This window comes from Saccostrea cucullata, unplaced genomic scaffold (genome assembly GCF_032062105.1).
Source record: "Saccostrea cucullata isolate Sc308-1 unplaced genomic scaffold, CSIRO_AGI_Scuc_v1 ctg870, whole genome shotgun sequence".
Classification (NCBI taxonomy): Eukaryota; Metazoa; Mollusca; class Bivalvia; order Ostreida; family Ostreidae; genus Saccostrea; species Saccostrea cuccullata.
The window spans coordinates 375,547-398,539 of record NW_026930195.1 but is presented as its reverse complement, the minus strand read 5'-3'; the positions used below and the strand labels follow the sequence as shown (position 1 = coordinate 398,539).

The 22,993-nt window shown below is 33.1% G+C and overlaps 1 protein-coding gene across 1 annotated transcript in view; it reads right to left on the bottom strand.

Annotated features, from left to right (window-relative positions):
• LOC134283227 (uncharacterized) overlaps positions 1 to 21,540 on the bottom strand; it is a 29,203-nt gene extending 7,663 nt beyond the window's left edge. The window contains exons 1-9 of the mRNA XM_062765675.1: positions 21,491 to 21,540; positions 18,876 to 19,017; positions 18,327 to 18,398; positions 16,162 to 16,284; positions 13,394 to 13,404; positions 10,718 to 10,748; positions 8,939 to 9,061; positions 7,175 to 7,260; positions 6,892 to 6,983 (exon numbers count right to left, since the gene is read on the bottom strand). Coding sequence (XP_062621659.1) covers positions 6,892 to 6,983; positions 7,175 to 7,260; positions 8,939 to 9,061; positions 10,718 to 10,748; positions 13,394 to 13,404; positions 16,162 to 16,284; positions 18,327 to 18,398; positions 18,876 to 19,017; positions 21,491 to 21,529 — 719 coding nt within the window. The 5' untranslated portion in view covers positions 21,530 to 21,540. The remainder of the gene's footprint in view (positions 1 to 6,891; positions 6,984 to 7,174; positions 7,261 to 8,938; positions 9,062 to 10,717; positions 10,749 to 13,393; positions 13,405 to 16,161; positions 16,285 to 18,326; positions 18,399 to 18,875; positions 19,018 to 21,490) is intronic.
• Between the last annotated feature and the right edge of the window lie 1,453 nt (positions 21,541 to 22,993).

Here is a 22,993-nt window from a genome sequence, read left to right as displayed (position 1 = left end):
GACCATTGGAGCCACAACAACATTTCGACGCCGTGGAAATGAAAGGTCGTATGTGGAATTTTGGTATTTTACAGGAGGCAATAAAAACTGTTTTTCAAAGAATATATTACACGACTGTGGATCTTAAGTTAAAGGCTGTTTTATTTTCTTTTTAGGACACAAGAGAACACATCTTTAATTTGATTAATGCATGAAAATAGTTAATACAGGCAAATATTTTGCAGATACGACCTTTAAGTATTTAGCAATACAGATATGAATTGTCGTAACTGCCACTTACGACCTTATTGTTGAAAGATTACGCAATAAAACAACCAGTTTTAGGTCGTAAGTGGCACTTCCGACGTTTCAACATCTTATTAAATCATTCGTTTATAATAGAATTTTTTGTTAGAAATAGATACCAAAAAATAATTACCCTAAAACACTTGATATAAAAATACAAGACATTCTAAGATTCCCATTTGAGTGAAAACGATCGGAAATTGTAAATGTAAAAATACAATGTACGTTTCTTTTCAAACTTTAGCATGTATTAACATTAAAGGAAAGTAGATAAAGAACATAATCAAACTGAAAAATATCAATATGATAGAAATGTCCCAATTACATCACTGTACTGTGGAATATTTATATGTCATTTCAATGATACAGCAGGCAAAAAAAAAAACTTGTCCTCTCATCCGCTTCGGGTTTATCTTAAGAATTTGGTTGTAAGAGAGTGCTATCTCTGGTTTTATGTGCCACATAATACATTTTGAAACATTGTGTGAATTCTCTTTTGCAAATGCCCTCTCTTAAAATAATTACAAGTGATGATGCCAATTTGTAACTTTGTTACACAATACGGCAAACACTACAGAATTGCAAATTTCTTTGTTGCCAGGCGCAGTTAATTTAAATAATGTATGCAAATAACTTCATGCCATATTTTGCATTTAGATTCATTTATTTACACATTGAAATTTCTGTAGATTTTTCGTTTTATCCGATCATGACAAGGAGCACATTGCGGATGTGACCATTCAACATAGGATTCTTACTCCCCAACGGGTACCTGATCCCCCCTCTGATATTTGTTTGGGTTCGTGTTTGCCCTGCTTCCGAATTGTGCAGTTTAAACTGACTTTGAGTTTAGATAATTAAGGAATCACTGTCTAGTTAGGAGAGTATGCCAGGGCATCAACAATAGTGGGAAACATGGGATAATTTGCATAACGGGCAAAGCCCGTTATGCTAAAATTATCCCATGTTTCAGAATTGTTGATGTCCCTGGCATCTCCTAACTAGAACATTCCTTATATTTCCATTTCATCATGTTTATTGTGAAATAAAATTGTAGACTTAGACTTTAAAAATGTAGATTAATAGATTTAGAGTACACGAGGACTTCCAAGCCAATTTCAATAGTCCTCACACACTGACGTCAAACCCAAAGGCAGCCGCACGAGATTTACATGCATATTTGGCCTCCTTAGCGTCAGACACAGAGACAGATGCGCACGAGATTTGCATGCGTATTAGGCCTCCTTAGCTGCTGACCTATCGACCTGCCTAATTTACATTCCAGCAGTATTATTAAGAAAAAAACTCCCCCCAACTTTCAATTAGTTATCACAGAGAAAAAAAATTAGAAATGGAAATATTGTTCGTTATCTCCATGTTCAACTTGATATAATTTCCCAACAACCATTTTTTTCAGTTTCATTTCATAGAAACCCTCAATATAACGTTGTATAGCCTTATTTTGTTTTGAAATTCAAAGTTAATACCTTTTGCTAAAGTAAGCAATGCAGACAACTACTTGTGCTGATATAAGAATTTTTTTTTTTACTAGATTTATGAGTATTTTCCTTTCTTTATAATGTCAAGGCATCAGATCAATTGAATTGACGACGAATTTTCCCGTTATTTCCCGATCATGACAAGGAGCACACAGCGGGTGTGACCGGTCAGCAGGCGATGCTCACTCCTCCATGGCACCAGATCCCACCTCTGATGTTTCGGAGGTCCGTGTTTGCTCTGCTCCTATTTTTGTATTGTTTTATGGACTTTGATATTGAATACTGTTCGTTATCTCCATATCCTTTTTCTGTATCATTAGATACACCTGTATTGGTGCAGTTTCTTTTTTGTTCTTTTTTAAGTTCCAGTGATATAAGCTTGCATCATTCAAATATGGTTTAACATAAACATTTTACTGCCACATGATAACAATGAGCGTGAATTTTCATGAAAAAAACTTGTTTTCAAAAATACCAGTTTAATTTTCATCTAGATAAAAAAAAATCTATCACCTTTTGTGATTAAAAGGATGTCTTCATTTTAAAATTCTTGTATCCCCCCTCTCAACATTAGAGTTTAACAATTTTAACCAAATATTTTGGAAAGCAAATATGATCAACATAGTTCATTACTTTGAATTTTTATGGCTTGTTTTATATTAGGTTTTTGTCTTTAAGCTAGCTGTCATCTTCTGATTGTTTGTATCTTATATTCCTGAAAAGTTGGCCCATTTAAAGAGAGGGACTTTTCTTATACTCTTTCTATCTCTGAAATTTAGTTAAACTTTTTGCTTCTTTATTTCAAAGGTTTTAAACGAATTTTTTAGAGAATTCTTCTCACTGTTATTTTTTTCTCTGATAATTTAAATATGTCATACTATCATCATAATTACAATTTTAACTGAAAATTATTGTTTCTTTCATATTCATTTAAGAGTTGGTTTTCTTAGTATCAAAGTAAATTTTAATGATTGTTTTAGAATAATTCTCGTATTTGTATCATGTACATAATATATTCAGTATAACTTAATCGCACCTGAATAAAAAAAATAATAATATGGTGTAAAACGTTCGCAAGTGAAATATACTCACAAATTACATCAACTTTAGTGTATATCACTTTAAAGAGCCCTATAACTTCTTGTTTTAGTTTTAGTTGAAAAGTTGCTTAATACGAGGGTTGATCCTAAAGTAATGTCACAGTGTCCATATCCTTTATATTTGGGTCGCATTATCAAATACAATTATATCAAAAGATGCATAAATGTAAATCTAATTTATATTGAAATTTTAATTCAATAATGTTTATTTGAATTTATTTTATAGATGTGTAAATCATAGAGCATAGGGGGTGTCGCCGCGTCACAACGGAACGTCACATTTCAAAGTTGTATTTTTTCTTAGAATGAAAAAGACAAACACATTAGAAAAAGCAACTTATCTCCCAATTTTTTAAAGGACACAGTTCTCATCATTTTCTAGTCTTTAAGTGAAAATTAAATGACGGCATTCTTATTTGTGATCATAAACATTGTTGTTTTACTTTGCTGAATTGAACAAAGGGATTGTCGAAATGGGAAAAAACGGCTCGACGATTTGTAACGCATTTTTGCTTTAAAATATGGGAATCATCACTAGCGACAATTACTTTAATTAATTAGACTTACTGAATAAAGAATGTAAATAAGAGACTTCTTTATAGATAGATTCAGCAATTTTGGCGGGTGATTGGTCACTGAATGATCAACAGAGGACAAAAAGACCGATAGGAGATCGGGCAGAAACGTTAAATGGTGTCTGACGCTGTCAAAAAAGACATACGCATAGATTGACATGTGATTTTTTAAATTTGTCTTATGCTACTGTTTAAAAGATTTTGACAAAGGGCTTAATTATGAAAAGAGTGAGTGTAGAAAGGTACCGAAAATTCTTAAAGAAAGTGGAATTGGTGTAAGTGTTTGCGAATCGCAAATATTTTTTTAATGAAACGAAGGGGAAACGCTTAAAAGTATGACGGTGCGTATCTGTCATATGACGTTGTATTTAGGCGCGGCGACTACCAAGAACGCATTTTGTTTAAAATCCGATATTTTGGAAAGTATACAACATATTTCTTTGAATTTTTCAGGTCTGATTTGAAATAAATAAAGCTTCTATCATGTTTAATTTTGTTGCTTTACGTCGATTTATACCAATTTTATCAAAGTTGTGACATTACTTTTGGATCAACCCTCGTATAATCTTTAAATAACATTTGTTTTTTACTTGGGTGCAGGTATCACAAAAAAAATAAAAAGTATGTTCTTAGTTACATTTAAGACTGTAAATACCTTATGAATTTTACTTAGAATATGATAAACTTACATTTTTTTAAACACTGTAAACTTATTACAATTAAATATTTGTTCAATTTAGCGCTTTTGGCGAAAAGTAGCTATTTCCAAATAAAATACATTCTTAAACACGTCTTTGGGTATTTATATAGACCTAGTACATTCAGGAATGTATTAATTTGCTTTGCTTTCTTATGGAGAATACAATTCCTGTCAAAAATATCACATGTAAACAAAACGTAATATATTTAAAGTACCAATTCTATATTGAGGCAGAAATATGTTAATACTTGTATAATAATTTCTTATAAACTTGTAACTTCTGAAGTATTATTTTTTATCAATGTAATTTTCATATCGAAAGCAATTTGTTCAACAATGCAATACTCTGTTATTACATGCATACAAAATCGGCAAACAATGTTTAAAAATAGTTACGGAAGTTTTAATTAAAGGTCGTATCTACCACATACAACCATTCAATTTTAACTCCATTGTACCAAATAATGTCGTATGTGCCACTTACAACCTTTCATATCGATGCGTTGTAGATACGACAAAATAATATTTAGTGTTACCATGGTAACTATTTGGAATATAACCACCATTTTTTGTCAGGAGATGTGATCTAATGTTCGCATATTGAATATCTAAAAATCACTATAAGGTCGTAAGTGGCACTTACGACCTTACAATTCCACGGCGTCGATTTACTTTACTTACGTTTAATACAGGCTCTTAGTGTACAGAATACGCGACCATTAGAGACACAGCAACATTAACTTACGTTTAATAGAGGCCCATAGTGTACAGAATACGTGCCCATTGGAGCAACAGGAACATTTACTGTACTTAATATTAATACAGGCTCTTAGTGTACACAATACACGTTCATTAGAACCACAGCAACATTAAATTAAGTTTAATAAAGACCGTTAGTGTACAGAATACACGACCATTACAGCCTCAGCAACATTAACTTACGTTTAATACAGGCTCTTAGTGTACACAATAAACGTTCAATAGAACCACAGCATCATTTATTTACTTACGTTTAATACAGGCCCTTAGTGTACAGAATACACGCTCCATAAGAGCCACATCAACATTTTCTTTACTTACGATTAATACAGGCCCTTAGTGTACAGAATACGCGTCCATTAGAGTCACAGCAACATTTACTGTACTAACGATTAATACAGGCCCTTAGTGTACAGAATACGCGTCCATTAGAGTCACAGCAACATTTACTGTACTAACGATTAATACAGGCCCTTAGTGTACAGAATACACACTGCATAAGAGCCACAGCAACATTTACTTTACTTACGTATACGATTAATACAGGCCCTTAGTGTACAGAATACACGCTCCATAAGAGTCACAGCAACAATTACTTTACTTACGATTAATACAGGCTCTTAGTGTACAGAATACACGCTCCATAAGAGTCAGAGCAACATTTACTTTACTTACGTTTTATACAGGCTCTTTGTGTACAGAATACGCGACCATTAGATCCACAGCAACATTTACTTAACTTACGTTTTATACAGGCCCTTAGTGTACAGAATACGCGACCATTCGAGCCACAGCAGCATTTACTTTACTTATGTTTAATAGAGGTCCTTAGTGTACACAATACACGACCATTAGAACCACAGCAACATTAACTTACGTTTAATACAGCCCCTTAGTGTACACAGTACTGTATAGCAGGTTAAAATCGCGGTCGGAAAAGATCGCGATTTGTTCAATTTTCAGCAAATCGTGGTAGTTTGAATTCGCGGAAAAGGAAAAACCATAAATTTCTTAAACAGTACTTGCAAGCATTTTTCTGAAGGTATATATTGTTTGAACTGCTATTTCTCGCCCAATATGGATTTCCATTTCACACCCTGTATGAATCCGTATTAGGTCACTACCTGACTGTGTAACTAATAATATTGTGGCGATTTTGATCCCGATTGCATAATAATGAAACACCGGACTGATCCCGATTTGAAGTCAAAATAATGCTACGCATTGAATTTTTTTTATTTGCGGGTCCAAATCAGAAAAAAATTTATACCGTAGTAAAAATGTTGAACTTTTAATCATATAATTGAAATTAATTAATTGTCGTTACCCTGTTTACAAAGTAAATGCCTTGATTAAAGGTAATGACTGCGTGATACGCACGGGTGAAATTAAACAAGCCTGTTTTATTAAATAATTACATCGCACGTCTACTAGATGGCAAAATTAATCGTTAGTATAGAAAGGAATTACTTAATTAATAAGCTTTAATAACAGCAACAACTACGTGTTTGTAATTGATCCAGACACTCGCATAATTATAAAGACAGTCTACATCTAATCACAGAAAATAATAAAAATTCAATTTATCCTTATAAAACTTTTTAAGAATTATTCACTGTATGTTGAATTCGCGGAATTTCATTTTCCGCGAATATAGCGAAAATTAACTCCGCGAGTTAATTTCCTGCTGTACAGTACACGACCATTAGAGCCACAGCAACATTTACGTTACTTGCGTTAAATACAGGCCCTTAGTGTACAGAATACGCGACCATTAGAGCCACAGCAACATTAACTTTACTTACGATTAATACAGGCTCTTAGTGTACAGAGTACGCTCCATAAGAGCTGCTACAACATTTACTTTACTTACGATTAATACAGGCCCTTAGTGTACAGAATACGCGACCATTAGAGCCACAGCAACATTTACTTTACTTACGATTAATACAGGCCCTTAATGTACAGAATACGCGACCATTAGAGCCACAGGAACATCTGTTACATCCATCAATAGAGGGGAAACTCTGTCCCACTTTGTAATATCTGCCATTATATCTACAACCTACAAATATAACAAACTCTGACCCACTTTATATTACCTGCCGTTATATCTACAACCTACAAATGTAACAAACTGTGACCCATTTTATAATACCTACTGTTATATCTACAACCTATAAATAAAACAAACTCTGTCCCACTTTGTAATACCTGCCGTTATATCTACAACCTATAAATATAACAAACTCTGACCCACTTTATAATACCTGCCGTTATATCTACGACATAAAACAACATATAACAAGCTCTGATATAATACGTCACGTTATACATACAACCTACAAATATAACAAGCTCTGTAGTACATGTAATACATCATGTTATATATGCAATCTACAAATAACACAAACTCTATCCCACAATGAAAACCCTCCCGAAATGTCTACAAACTACAACTATCAATTAATTCAAAGACGCTCAAAAGAACATGAAATAAAATGTGTAATGTATTAAATACGTATATTGTTCAGTCTTCAAATGTAAAAGGAAAAATAAAGTCTATGAATCACATGTACAAAAAATGTATGATGTTTTTATTAACTACTGTAGAATCACTTATATTTAATTTGGTTAACTTTGAAGTGTTCGTGGACTAGAAAACCTACCATAATGTTCTCCACGAATTACTTAATTTCAAAAACAAAATTATGAATTAGCATTTCTTCAGCCATGAAATCAATTCCATTAAAAACAATATTTTTCTACGAATCACTGAAATTATCTGCTTTTCATTTATGTAAATTTACAAAACTTGGTTTACACTAGCTAAATATACATGATTCAATATTGTTTCTACTACGTCATTTGACTGGATAAAAACTAGTTTCATCGTATAACCTGTGTTATCTACGTCACAATGACGCACTTTTTTATCCGCTTGATGTAACATTTAAAATCTGGTCAATTTTGAAGTCATTTTTTAAAGATAATTTGACTAAATTTTGTATGCCTTCTCCTACTGTATGAAGTGTTTGACACACCCATATGCTCCACATATACTAGTACTACTATTGTATACATACACTTAATGTACGTTCTTTCTGCACGACTGACAGGCCCTTTATATCTTTACGTACTACTTTATTGTATACCTAATACATGTTCTCTCTGTTCAGTTGACACGCCCATCTAAATGTATACCTACGCCTAATACATGCTCTTTCTATACAGCCCATCTTATTATATACCTACACCTTTTACAGGCTCATTCTGTGCAGCTGATACGCCCATCTTATTATATACCGACGTCTTATACATGCTCTTTCTGTGCAGCTGACACGCCCATCTTATTATATACCTATGCCTTATACATGCTCGTTCTGTACGGCTGCCCATCTTATTGTATACCTACGCCTTATACATGCTCATTTTGTGCAGCTGACAAGCCTATCTTATTATATACCTACGCCTTTTACATGATCGTTCTGTGCAGCTAACACGCCCATTTTATTATTAACCTACGCCTTATTCATTCTCGTTCTGTGTAGCTGACACGCCCATCTTATTGTATACCTACACCTTATAGATGTTCTTTCTGTGCAGCTGGCACGCCCTTCTTATTGTATACATATGCCTTATACATACTCGTTCTGTTCAGCTGACACGCCCATCTTATTGTATACCTACGCCTTATACATGCTCTTTCTGTGCAGCTGACACGCCCGTCTTATTGTATACCTACTCCTTATACATGCTCGTTTTGTGCAGCTGACACGCCCATCTTATTGTATACCTACGCCTTATACATGTTCTTTCTGTGCAGCTGACACGCCCATCTTATTGTATACCTACGCCTTATACATGTTCTTTCTGTGCAGCTGACACGCCCATCTTATTGTATACTAACGCCTTATACATGTTTTCTCTGTGCAGCTGACATGCCCATCTTATTGTATACCTACGCCTTATACATGCTCGTTCTGTGCAGCTGACACGCCCATCTTATTGTATACCTACGCCTTATACATGCTCGTTCTGTGCAGCTGACACGCCCATCAGTTCCACACGTACATCTGTTGCAACCGTCTATTGATGGGAAACTCTGCCCGGGTTTGTAAGCCCTGTAGTTGTAACTACATCCTATAAGAAATTATAGAATTAATTAAAATTGTAAAGTAGTACCTAGTTAGCTCTTTGTATTTGACAACAAGCATGCGTATGTCCTAGAAGAAAAAAATATACGCTTGTTCGCATTTAGAACAGAACTTGTTTTCAGTGAATTGAAATAAAAAAAATTCATTCAAGTGATTACTGTATAGAAGTATTAGTACATATCAAATACGAATTGAGTGGTTTGAACAAAAGTTAAGTTGGGGATTCAGACAAGGTTTATAAAGGGAAAGTTTGATTTCTAACAATTGACTTAAGGTAGAACCTATGTCGGAAAAGTCTTTGTCACAAGATTTTCAAACTTTTCAAAATGAAATATTAGCACTCGCTTATTAATCAGTCAAAAGCACATGATATGTTTCCTTGTTACTAAATGTAGTGCAGCCTGTGAAACATAGAATGGTATTTACATACTGCGACTACACATTTTCAGTCATTTTTAGGGGTACTTGACATAAAGAGAATATGAAAAATCTCAAAAATACTTATCTAAACATCGTCGTTCGTTGACTTTATTAACTGAACAGTATTAAACAGTATTTCTCAATAATAAATTCCTTTTTATTCCATCGACATAAAAGATAAGTCCACATTTAAGAAAATATAGGCTAATGAACTCTATTATTTTTTGTCAAATTTCGACCCTAAATTTGTCAATATTATTCAGAACCCTTTGTCACAATGTTTTCAAACTTTAATATGATGAAGAACATACCCAAATGATTATGAAAAGTGATTAAAATATATACCTTTCGCCTCTAATTAATAAGAGACAGGTAATTTACCGATGCTAATTTTCTTGACCTTTTTGCACTTACACGGTATTTAGTTTGGGGTTACTTTCAGATTAAAAATGTTTAACTTAAATTGTACTTTTTATTCAAAAAGATCATATTTAATAAAAAAAATTGTAATCAAACACCAAGAATATGAATAAGAAACAAATAATTACAAAAAAGGAGTGCACATCATTTCATGATAGATATCACAAAAATGTACACACGATCACACCATCTACAACACGTACATCTTTGACTTCGACACATTTCATCAATATATTACACTTTTTAGTTGGCAACTGAAGATTTCTTAGGATTTTTGCATTCCTTCAAAATAGTTACATACCATTCACATTTTAACAGTAAGTTGTATACAATGTACATGTAATTTCATTACACAAGATAATCTTGGATTTGTCAACTTCATTAAGGCCAAGATCCTGTAAATGAAAGGTGCCTACAGGTTTCTCTAATTCCATGCAGAAATATATTGTCATTAAGCATTTTAACCAAAAAATATATAAATTGAATTAAGACTTTTTCAGCATGATTTTAAATTTAATTCTGTGAATTTCAAAATGCAGTATTTTCTACCATTTCTACTGAAGCTGTAAAGTACGGGAAAAAGTGATATTGATATAAGTATGACGTCATAATGGATCTAGCAAAGACTAAACACATTCACTAGTTATGATGTCATACGACGTAGGTTCTACGTTAAAAGTGTAAATCATTGATTCCTGTTACTTACTTGTGGCACACGCTATAAGTGTACAGATAACCTACATCTATTACTTACTTGTGGTACATGCTACAAGTGACCAGATAACCTACATCTATTACTTACTTGTGACACACGCTATAAGTGTACAGATAACCTACATCTATTACCTACTTGTGACACACGCAATAAGTGTACAGATAACCTACATCTATTACTTACTTGTGACACACGCTATAAGTGTACAGATAACCTACATCTATTACTTACTAGTGACACACGCTATAAGTGTACAGATAACCTACATCTATTACTTACTTGTGACACACGCTATAAGAGTACAGATAACCTACATCTATTACTTGTGACACACGCTATAAGTGTACAAATAACCTACATCTATTACATACTTGTGTCACACGCTGTAAGTGTACAAATAACCTACATCTATTACTTACTTGTGACACACGCTATAAGTGTACAAATAACCTACATCTATTACTTACTAGTGACACACGCTATAAGTGTACAGATAACCTACATCTATTACTTACTTGTGACACACGCTATAAGTGTACAAATAACCTACATCTATTACTTACTTGTAGCCTACGCTATAAGTGTACAGATAACCTACATCTATTACTTACTTGAGTCACACGCTGTAAGTGTACAAATAACCTACATCTATTACTTACTTGTGACACAAGCTTTAAGTGTACAAATAACCTACATCTCTTATTTACTTCTGACACACGCTATAAGTGTACAAATAACCTACATCTATTACTTACTTGTGACACAGGCAATGAGAGTACAGATAACCTACATCTATTACTTACTTATGACACATGCTATAAGTGTACAGATAACCTACATCTATTACTTACTTGTGTCACACGCTATAAGAGTACAGATAACCTACATCTATTACTTACTTGTGACACATGCTATAAGAGTACAGATAACCTACATCTATTACTTGTGACACACGCTATAAGTGTACAAATAACCTACATCTATTACATACTTGTGTCACACGCTGTAAGTGTACAAATAACCTACATCTATTACTTACTTGTGACACACGCTATAAGTGTACAAATAACCTACATCTATTACTTACTAGTGACACACGCTATAAGTGTACAGATAACCTCCATCTATTACTTACTTGTGACACACGCTATAAGTGTACAAATAACCTACAACTATTACTTACTTGTGGCCTACGCTATAAGTGTACAGATAACCTACATCTATTACTTACTTGTGTCACACGCTATAAGTGTACAGATAACCTACATCTATCACTTACTTGTGTCACACGCTATAAGAGTACAGATAACCTACATCTATTACTTACTTGTGACACACGCTATAAGAGTACAGATAACCTACATCTATTACTTACTTGTGACACACGCTATAAGAGTACAGATAACCTACATCTGTTACTTGTGACACACGCTATAAGAGTACAGATAACCTACATCTATTACTTACTTGTGACACACGCTATAAGTGTACAAATAACCTACATCTATTACTTACTTGTGACACAGGCAATAAGAGTACAGATAACCTACATCTATTACTTACTTGTGACACACGCTATAAGTGTACAGATAACCTACATCTATTACTTACTTGTGACACACGCTATAAGTGTACAGATAACCTACATCTATTACTTACTTGTGACACACGCTTTAAGTGTACAGATAACCTACATCTATTACTTACTTGTGGGACACGCTATAAGAGTACAGATAACCTACATCTATTACTTACTTGTGACACACGCTATAAGTGTACAGATAACCTACATCTATTACTTACTTGTGGTACACGCTATATTAGTGTACAGATAACCTACATCTATTACTTACTTGTGACACACGCTATAAGAGTACAGATAACCTACATCTATTACTTACTTGTGACACACGCTATAAGAGTACAGATAACCTATATCTGTTACTTACTTGTGACACACGCTATAAGTGTACAGATAACCTACAACTATTACTTACTTGTGGGACACGCTATAAGAGTACAGATAACCTACATCTATTACTTACTTGCTGCACACACTATCAGTATACAGATAACCTATATCTGTTACTTACTTGTGACACACGCTATACGTGTACAGATAACCTACATCTATTACTTACTTGTGGGACACGCTATAAGAGTACAGATAACCTATATCTGTTACCTACTTGTCACACGCTATAAGTGTACAGATAACCTACATCTATTACTTACTTGTGGCACACGCTATAAGTGTACAGATAACCTACATCTATTACTTACTTGTGACACACGCTATAAGAGTACAGATAACCTACATCTGTTACTTACTTGCTGCACACACTATAAGTGTACAGATAACCTACATCTATTACTTACTTGTGGCACACGCTATAAGTGTACAGATAACCTACATCTATTACTTACTTGTGGTACACGCTATAAGTCTACAGATAACCTACATCTATTACTTACTTGTGGTACACGTTATAAGTGTACAGATAACCTACATCTATTACTTACTTGTGGCACACGTTATAAGTCTACAGATAACCTACATCTATTACTTACTTGTGGTACACGCTATAAGTGTACAGATAACCTACATCTATTACTTACTTGTGACACACGTTATAAGTGTACAGATAACCTACATCTATTACTTACTTGTGGTACACGCTATAAATCTACAGATAACCTACATCTATTACTTACTTGTGGTACACGTTATAAGTGTACAGATAACCTACATCTGTTACTTACTTTGACACACACTATAAGTATACAGATAACCTACATCTATTACTTACTTGTGGCACACGCTATAAGTCTACAGATAACTTACATCTATTACTTACTTGTGATACATGCTATAAGTATACAGATAACCTACATCTATTACTTACTTGTGACACACACTATAAGTGTACCGATAACCTACATCTATTACTTACTAGTGACACATGCTATAAGAGTACAGATAACCTACATCTATTACTTACTAGTGACACACGCTATAAGAGTACAGATAACCTACATCTATTACTTACTTGTGACACACGCTATAAGAGTACAGATAACCTACATCTATTACTTACTTGTCACACACGCTATAAGTGTACAGATAACCTAATCTATTACTTACTTGTGACAAACGCTATAAGTGTACAGATAACCTACATCTATTACTTACTTGTGACACACACTATAAGTATACAGATAACCTACATCTATTACTTACTAGTGACACACGCTATAAGAGCACAGATAACCTACATCTATTACTTACTTGTGACACACGCTATAAGAGTACAGATAACCTACATCTATTACTTACTTGTGACACACGCTATAAGTGTACAGATAACCTACATCCATTACTTGCTTGTGACACACGCTATAAGTGTACAGATATCCTAATCTATTACTTACTTGTGTCACACGCTATAAGTGTACAGATAACTTAAATCTATTACTTACTTGTCACACGCTATAAGTGTACAGATAACCTACATCTATCACTTACTTGTGTCAAACGCTATAAGAGTACAGATAACCTACATCTATTACTTGTGACACACGCTACAAGTGTACAGATAACCTACATCTATTACTTACTTGTGACACACGCTATAAGAGTACAGATAACCAACATCTATTACTTACTAGTGACACACGCTATAAGAGTACAGATAACCTACATCTATTACTTACTTGTGACACACGCTATAAGAGTACAGATAACCTACATCTATTACTTACTTGTGACACACGCTATAAGTGTACAGATAACCTAATCTATTACTTACTTGTGACACACGCTATAAGAGTACAGATAACCTACATCTATTACTTACTTGTGACAAACGCTATAAGTGTACAGATAACCTACATCTATTACTTACTTGTGGTGCAGGCTATAAGTGTACAGATAACATACATCTATTACTTACTTGTGACAAACGCTATAAGTGTACAGATAACATATATCTATTACTTACTTGTGGCACACGCTATAAGTGTACAAATAACCTACATCTATTACTTACTTGTGACACACGCAATAAGAGTACAGATAACCTACATCTATTACTTACTTGTGACACACGCAATAAGAGTACAGATAACCTACATCTATTACTTGTGACACACGCTATAAGTGTACTGATAACCTACATCTATTACTTACTTGTGGTACACGCTATATTAGTGTACAGATAACCTACATCTATTACTTACTTGTGACACACGCTATAAGAGTACAGATAACCTACATCTATTACTTACTTTTGACACACGCTATAAGAGTACAGATAACCTATATCTGTTACTTACTTGTGACACACGCTATAAGTGTACAGATAACCTACAACTATTACTTACTTGTGGGACACGCTATAAGAGTACAGATAACCTACATCTATTACTTACTTGCTGCACACACTATCAGTATACAGATAACCTATATCTGTTACTTACTTGTGACACACGCTATACGTGTACAGATAACCTACATCTATTACTTACTTGTGGGACACGCTATAAGAGTACAGATAACCTATATCTGTTACTTACTTGTCACACGCTATAAGTGTACAGATAACCTACATCTATTACTTACTTGCTGCACACGCTATAAGTGTACAGATAACCTACATCTATTACTTACTTGTGACACACGCTATAAGAGTACAGATAACCTACATCTGTTACTTACTTGCTGCACACACTATAAAACACAGATAACCTACATTTATTACTTACTAGTGACATACACTATAAGAGTACAGATAACCTACATCTATTACTTACTTGTGACACACGCTATAAGAGTACAGATAACCTACATCTATTACTTACTTGTGACACACGCTATAAGTGTACAGATATCCTAATCTATTACTTACTTGTGACACACGCTATAAGAGTACAGATAACCTACATCTATTACTTACTTGTGACACACGCTATAAGAGTACAGATAACCTGCATCTATTACTTACCTGTGACAAACGCTATAAGAGTACAGATAACCTACATCTATTGCTTACTTGTGACACACGCTATAAGTATACAGATAACCTACATCTATTACTTACTAGTGACACACGCTATAAGAGTACAGATAACCAACATCTGTTACTTACTAGTGACACACGCTATAAGAGTACAGATAACCTACATCTATTACTTACTTGTGACACACGCTATAAGAGTACAGATAACCTACATCTATTACTTACTTGTGACACACGCTATAAGTGTACAGATAACCTACATCTATTACTTACTTGTGACACATGCTATAAGAGTACAGATAACCTACATCTATTACTTACTTGTGACAAACGCTATAAGTGTACAGATAACCTACATCTATTATTTACTTGTGGTACAGGCTATAAGTGTACAGATAACATACATCTATTACTTACTTGTGACAAACGCTATAAGTGTACAGATAACCTACATCTATTACTTACTTGTAGCCTACGCTATAAGTGTACAGATAACCTACATCTATTACTTACTTGTGTCACACGCTATAAGTGTACAGATAACCTGTCCGTTGGATCTACAGGTGCATCTATTACATCCATCCCCAGCGGGAAAACTCTGTCCAACCTTGTAGAATTTACCGTTATACCGACATACTAAAAATCAAAAATTACTGTTATACTGACATACTAAAAATAAAAATTACCGTTATACCGACATACTAAAAATAGAATTTACCGTTATACCGACATACTAAAAATAGAATTTACCGTTATACCGACATACTAAAAATAGAATTTACCGTTAAACTGACATACTAAAAATAGAATTTACAGTTATACCGACATACTAATAATAAAATTTACCATTATATACCGACATACTAATAATAGAGTTTACCGTTATAAATACTAAAAATAAATATACTACATACTAAAAATAAATATTATTGTTGAGGGGGCTGGGTGGTCGTAGCCATTTTTAGACTATTTTCATCTCCATTAGAAGAAGAGCTCCATATAAAGATATAATAAAATGATAAAATTTCAAAGCTAAAATTTATGAAACTTTCCTTTGCCGAATGATAGTTGACAGCTTAAGATATCATATCCTAAAATTTAAGTTATATCTGGTGGTTAATAAAAAATAATTTGTTGACCCCCTAGCCTCCTTAAACCGACATACTAAAAATAGAATTTACCATTATATTCCGACATACTTAAAATAGAATTTACCGTTATATAGACATACTAAAAAATAGAATTTACCGTTATACCGACACACTAAAAATAGAATTTACCGTTATACAGACGTACTAAAAATAGGATTTACCATTATACAGACGTACTAAAAAAAATTATCATTATACCGATATACTAAAAATAGAATTTATCAGTTTACCAACACACTGAAAATAGAATTTATCATTATACCGACATATTAAAAAAGTATTTACTGTTATAACTATACTAAAAAAAGAATGTATATAAAATGTTATATGTATACCCAAATGATAAAAATAGAATTTACTGTTTTCCTCATACAGTAAAAGTCGGTTATAGCGAAGTCCTGGGGACCTGAGAATTTAATTCGCTATATCCGTAATTCGTTATATCCGTATAACTAATTTGTATAACCATTATAGCGAATTCGCAATATGCATGTTTTCCTTCAGGTATTACTACCAAATATGTTAGTGATATATTGTATCGGAATATCTATATGCTTAAAATAAATTTACCGTAACAGATCAAAATTAAAATTAGTGGTACCCTTATGCTGCAAATCTACTATTTTACATGCATTCCAATAAAATAAATCTAGTAACCTGAAAATGTATACTACAGAAAAACAAAATCTTGATTTTTACCTGTTTCTCTATTCATCAACTAATATAAGTCAAAATTCCAGAATTTTACTCAAATGGATATCAAAACATATATGCATTTTTAAACAAGTGTTTTCGAAGAAAAAATATTAATTGCATTTTTTTCTGCTGCTTACACTTCTATGGCACCTGATCCTATGATTGAAGATATCTGTACTTATTCTGCGTAAGATTTTAATTGTTTGAATGGAATTTTGGGCTTGATTACCGTTCCTTAAATTAGCTCCGTATTTCAAATTTTAATTATTTGTGGATTATTTAGGGTAATTCTTCTACTAGAGAGACAAATACTTTTGTTGAGCACTGAAAAAAAGTCAAACCTGTGTAATCCAACATGCACTAGATTGATTGATTGATTGTATACTGTTTAACGTCCCTCTCCAGAATATTTCACTGATATGGAGACGTCACTATTGCCGTTGAAGGGCTGCAAATTTAGGCCTATGCTCGGCACTTACGGCCTTTGAGCAGGGAGGGATCTTTATCGTGCCACACCTGCTGTGACACGGGGCCTCGGTTTATACGGTCTCATCCGAAGGACTGCCCCATTTAGTCGCCTTTTACGACAAGTAAGGGGGTACTGAGGACCTATTCTAACCCGGATCCCCACGGGACAACATGCACTAGAAGACGAAATTTGTGTCGAAATAGACAGAGTGTTGTATTCCATAGTCTAGAGAAACATGGAAAATAGAAAAAATGGGAGCAAAGTTTACCGTCGAAATTCACAATGTGACAGACTGCACATGTTTCATCTTTACTTTGATTTTGTAGGCGCTAATTTATAGGGAAAAAAAGGTTACTACGCACCCTTGTTCTTTTCTCCCTCGGGAACTTCACATCGTGTTCTGCACCCGCAGCCGAAAGAACAGCACTTCTGAACTTTAAATAAATTTAAAAAATCACAAAAGTCAATCTTAAAATATTTGTATTGTCCTGACATAGATATTTTTTACCTCCAGGAAACATTTATTGCCTATGTATTTTGGAAATTCAGCATTGACGTTTTCTGTCGAAAATTTTCACCCCGAACTACCTATACTGAATCTTTTCATCTTTGTCAGGAGAGGGCAAACAAACAATATATCAAAGGTTGGCCTACACTTACTGTCCGATTTTTTTTTCTGTCGTGCTAGATGCTTTTATTCCGTATTTAATTAAAATATCCTGTTATGTGTTTTGTTTCTATTTAATTACAGTATTATTCAGTAAATCCAACTGATCGCATATAAGTGTTGCATTCCTTGAAACGGTTAGAGAGAAAGAAATTCCATGTCAACACCAAAATATTCTTCTGTGAACAGACTGTCTAACGTTTGCCAGATAAATTCTGTAACTTTACTTGGATATTGCACCTACCTCCGGGACAGTCTTGGTCCCCATTACACCGAATGTTCGCCAGGTTACAGTCACAAGGCGTGATTTCATTAGAAACCGGACATCTCCCTGGTTTCACAATAGAGGGTTGATTTGGGCTAAATCGGTCTTTCTGTCCACCAACCTATTATGGAAAAGAAGATGATCTACGTATGATTCATTTTTAAAAAGAGACACGCTATTAACTAACACACTGATGAAATAGAATATCAGCCGTCTTTTCTAAAGTCATCATTTCGTCAGCAAATACAATTTCCCAAAGACTGAAATGCTGACTGACGTTTCATACTAATTGTCAGACCATTACTTATACACTAAATTGATGAGGGATTTTCCGTTATTTCCCGATCATGACAAGGAGCACAAGGCGGGTGTGACCGTTCGACAGGGTATGCTCACTCCTCCGTGGCACCTCATCCAACCTCGGATGTTGAATACTGGTCGTTATCACCATATCCTTCGTTTATGGTCGATACAATGACTTTGTCAGCAAAATCAATCTATCAATTAGTCAAATCCTGAAAGATGTTTTTCATACTAATAATTGGGTCGTTATTTACACCAAAAAGCTCTAAGGATTGTTTTCGTTTATACGTTAATAACATGGAGAAAAAGGCGGATATGACCAATGGAAAGGGAAGATTACTCCTCCATGGCACCTGATCCCCCTTTGATTTCTTTAAGTTTGTGTTTCCTCTGCCCTTAACTTGTTTTGCTTAAATGGAATTTGAGTTTGAATTCTTTTCGTTATGGCCATATTTCATCACATATGGTGATCAATCTAAAAAATCCATTAACAAAACAAAAAAAGGTACGTGAATAGAGCATAAAATATCCCCCTATTAAAATTGAGGTAGGATCACATGGCTTCTAGGATTAAGCAATCCTATTGTTTAAAAAAGAAAAGTAAATGTGGAATCATCTTCTGTGGGTTGTTTTCTGTTGGAATGTCTTTTTCAATAACATTGTACGTATACATTGTACATGCAATTGGAGGTAAACTTTTTTTCTTCTTGCTAATGATTAATTAATATCATACATATGAATTGTACTAAATAATTCTTTTTCGTGTTTTTTTTTTCTTTTTTGGAGACGTTATATTTTCATAACAATTTTAATATTAAAGAGAATTCTACAAAGTTGTGTAGCATTTCTTGTGACGTTTTGTTAACGATGTTGGATCCTGATATTTAAAGTCTTAAACTTTTTTGCCAAGTATATTTTCAGTTTCTACACACATAGCTTAATCAAAATTCAAATTTAAAACATGGGGGTCCATATGCTTCTTTTGGCGCTACAGTACATTTAATATGACCTTTTTGCACTGAAATTTGTGTCTTACTTTAAAAAAACATCTTCGACATTTTCCCTCCAATATTTTTTATCCAATTAAAGCATGAAACAAAATGAACTCTATTTTAAAAAAAGACACTTTAAAATTGTGACTAAGAAAAAGTTTCAAAATGCTTCGCATATTCAATTATTTGACCTTTCTGCACTTATAAAACAGGATTTTTCTGGCGTTGAAAATTTAATAAGCAAGAAAATTATTTTAAAGTCTTAAACTTTTTCTGAGTTTAAGCAAAGAGGTCAAAGTTATCTTGAATATTTAGAAAAGAACATCAAAAGTGGGGATATTTGATGTAAATTTTCAGATATTACTAAAACAATGTCAATTTTTCGTCAAAATTGGCTCAATTTTTTCCCGGATTTTCAAAATATATTTACTATATTCGTCATACTTCGTTGAAAGAATTCATAAGAAATAATTTAATAGATTTTTCAAAACCGGCATTTCACATTTCACTGCAAAAAACAACTTTGTGTGCAACCAGCATGGAAAAATAGGAATCTAAAATTAACAGTGCTGTTATAATTCATTAGTTATTTTTATATGGGAAAACTTTTTTTTATTTTCATCATTTTAATAGAGTAGTCTAAATGTAAAAAAAAAAAAAAAAAAATACTTTTTTGGATTTTTGGCTCAAATTTGTACTTTGATTGGAAGCGTTTAAAAGCTAACATAGTTCTAGTTTGTTTGGAAAATCATATTTATTTTGATATATTTTGAAAGTTTAGAATTTAACTTACATTTGAAAATTTCTTGAAGTCTTTGATTGTGTAAAAATCATAATTAAATTCATTGTTCTATTATAATTTTGAGAGGCAGAAAAGAAGATATTTTCATACGCCACCATTCCGCCAAAAATATAGTCCCAGCTAGTTTTCAAATGCAGTTTACCATTTCTATTTAAAGTTGTACAATTGTGATGAGGAAAGAAAAATATGGGCTTTTAATTCTCTTACAACTAAATATATAAGACATATAAGCAAATGTACTTTGAATGTTTCATCTAGTCAGAAACCAGAGAAGAATCTTACCTTAATCGCAATTTTTTTTTAATTGAATATAGTTTAATTTGCATTGTAGAATTCACATTTAATGTTCGAACTTAAAAATGATGCAGAATTTTATAAATAAAGGACTGACTAAAATCCGCTCAAAAGCTCAGGATCGAACGTCCTAAAGGATATAAAAGTTCTCTATAGGGCTTCACCTAAAAATATGAAGAAAAAATAAGATATACAAGACATACCACTGCAAATAGAATACAAAGGAAAACTTTCTCCATCATTCTGGACCATTGATTTAGTATTCACATCTACGTGTAAAAGCTACTTATATATACTGAAAACACGCACCTGTTTCTGTGTATCGATTGGCTAATTTTTATAGTTAGTTCTTACATGATTTTATTGTTTATAAGATTTGGATTTTGTGCTATTAATTGACATATTTGGATTTTTCATTATCATGATTATTTTTTTAATCTTTCTTCAACATGTTCAAATCATTAAGAGGTGATGTATTTATAATAGAAACATAACTTAAGAAGTAGAATAAGTTCAATTTTAATCTTTTGACAGACATCGTGACAGAAACTAACAACGTCTGTTTCTTGTGAAAATGAATCCACCGACGAAACATTGTGATCCTCCCTCTGAAATTTTATAGATCCTTGTATACTTTAGCTTCTGTATCTGTATTGTTTTAATGGACTTTTAAAAGTTATATTCAATGTAAACAAGCACTTCTAGAAAATAAATGATACAAATATGATATTTACTATTACACTCGCTGATGTTTTTTTTTTAATTTTCTTCTTTTTTTTTTTTAGTTTCTAATTTAGAAAGAAAAATGCTTTCTTTCATCAATCAGACTATACTGTAATATAAATCCACACCTGAATCATGCCCGCCCCTTTATTGTTCATACTACTGTGATTTATTATATATCTCAGTTGTATAAAGGGATTAGTAAGGTATAACTTGAAAGTAACAGCAGATTCCATGCGCATTTATTAATGAGACTTGTAATATGATAAAGACAAACGGGTTCTGTGTTTACATGTTGAGAGTACAGATATATAAAGTAAGTTACCAGTAACTGGCTACTATAGCTAGTAGCTGGCTGCAAAAAGTGGATGTTATATGTAGCTATTAGTAAATGGCTACTAGTACTAGTAAATGTGAATAAAGCTTGTTACTAGTAGCAGCTGGCTACGACATGTTAGTAAATCTACCTAAAAGTAACTGGCAACTTGTTACTGCTTTAAAATATGAATAAAGCTAGCTGCTAGTAACTGACTACAACATGTTAGTAAAGCTACGTAGTTACTATTTACTGGCTATTAGAAAGGGACTTGAAATGTGAGGAAAGTTAAGTAGCTTCTAATAATTGGCTAAACTACAAAGTAGGTTCTAGTAATTAATTGGCTAAACTACAAATATTTCATGAAAATTAGAATAATGTATTGAAGTACAAGCTTAATTCACAATATTTACATTTGCTGATGTCTTTCCTTATATGACAATGCTAATAAAAGTGAAATTCAATTTTCAATGACATGCAGTTGGTCACATGATCAGACTTTCTTGAGTATGAAAAGCAAACTGCACGAGTCATTTGGAAAGTTCCGATTGTGACGTCACATGACGTCATAGATACGTTATGTCGCATTTCCAAAGCAGAGTCGACATTATGCCTATATTTCTTTGTAACACGACTAAAAACGTCAAATATAAGAAATAAAATATCA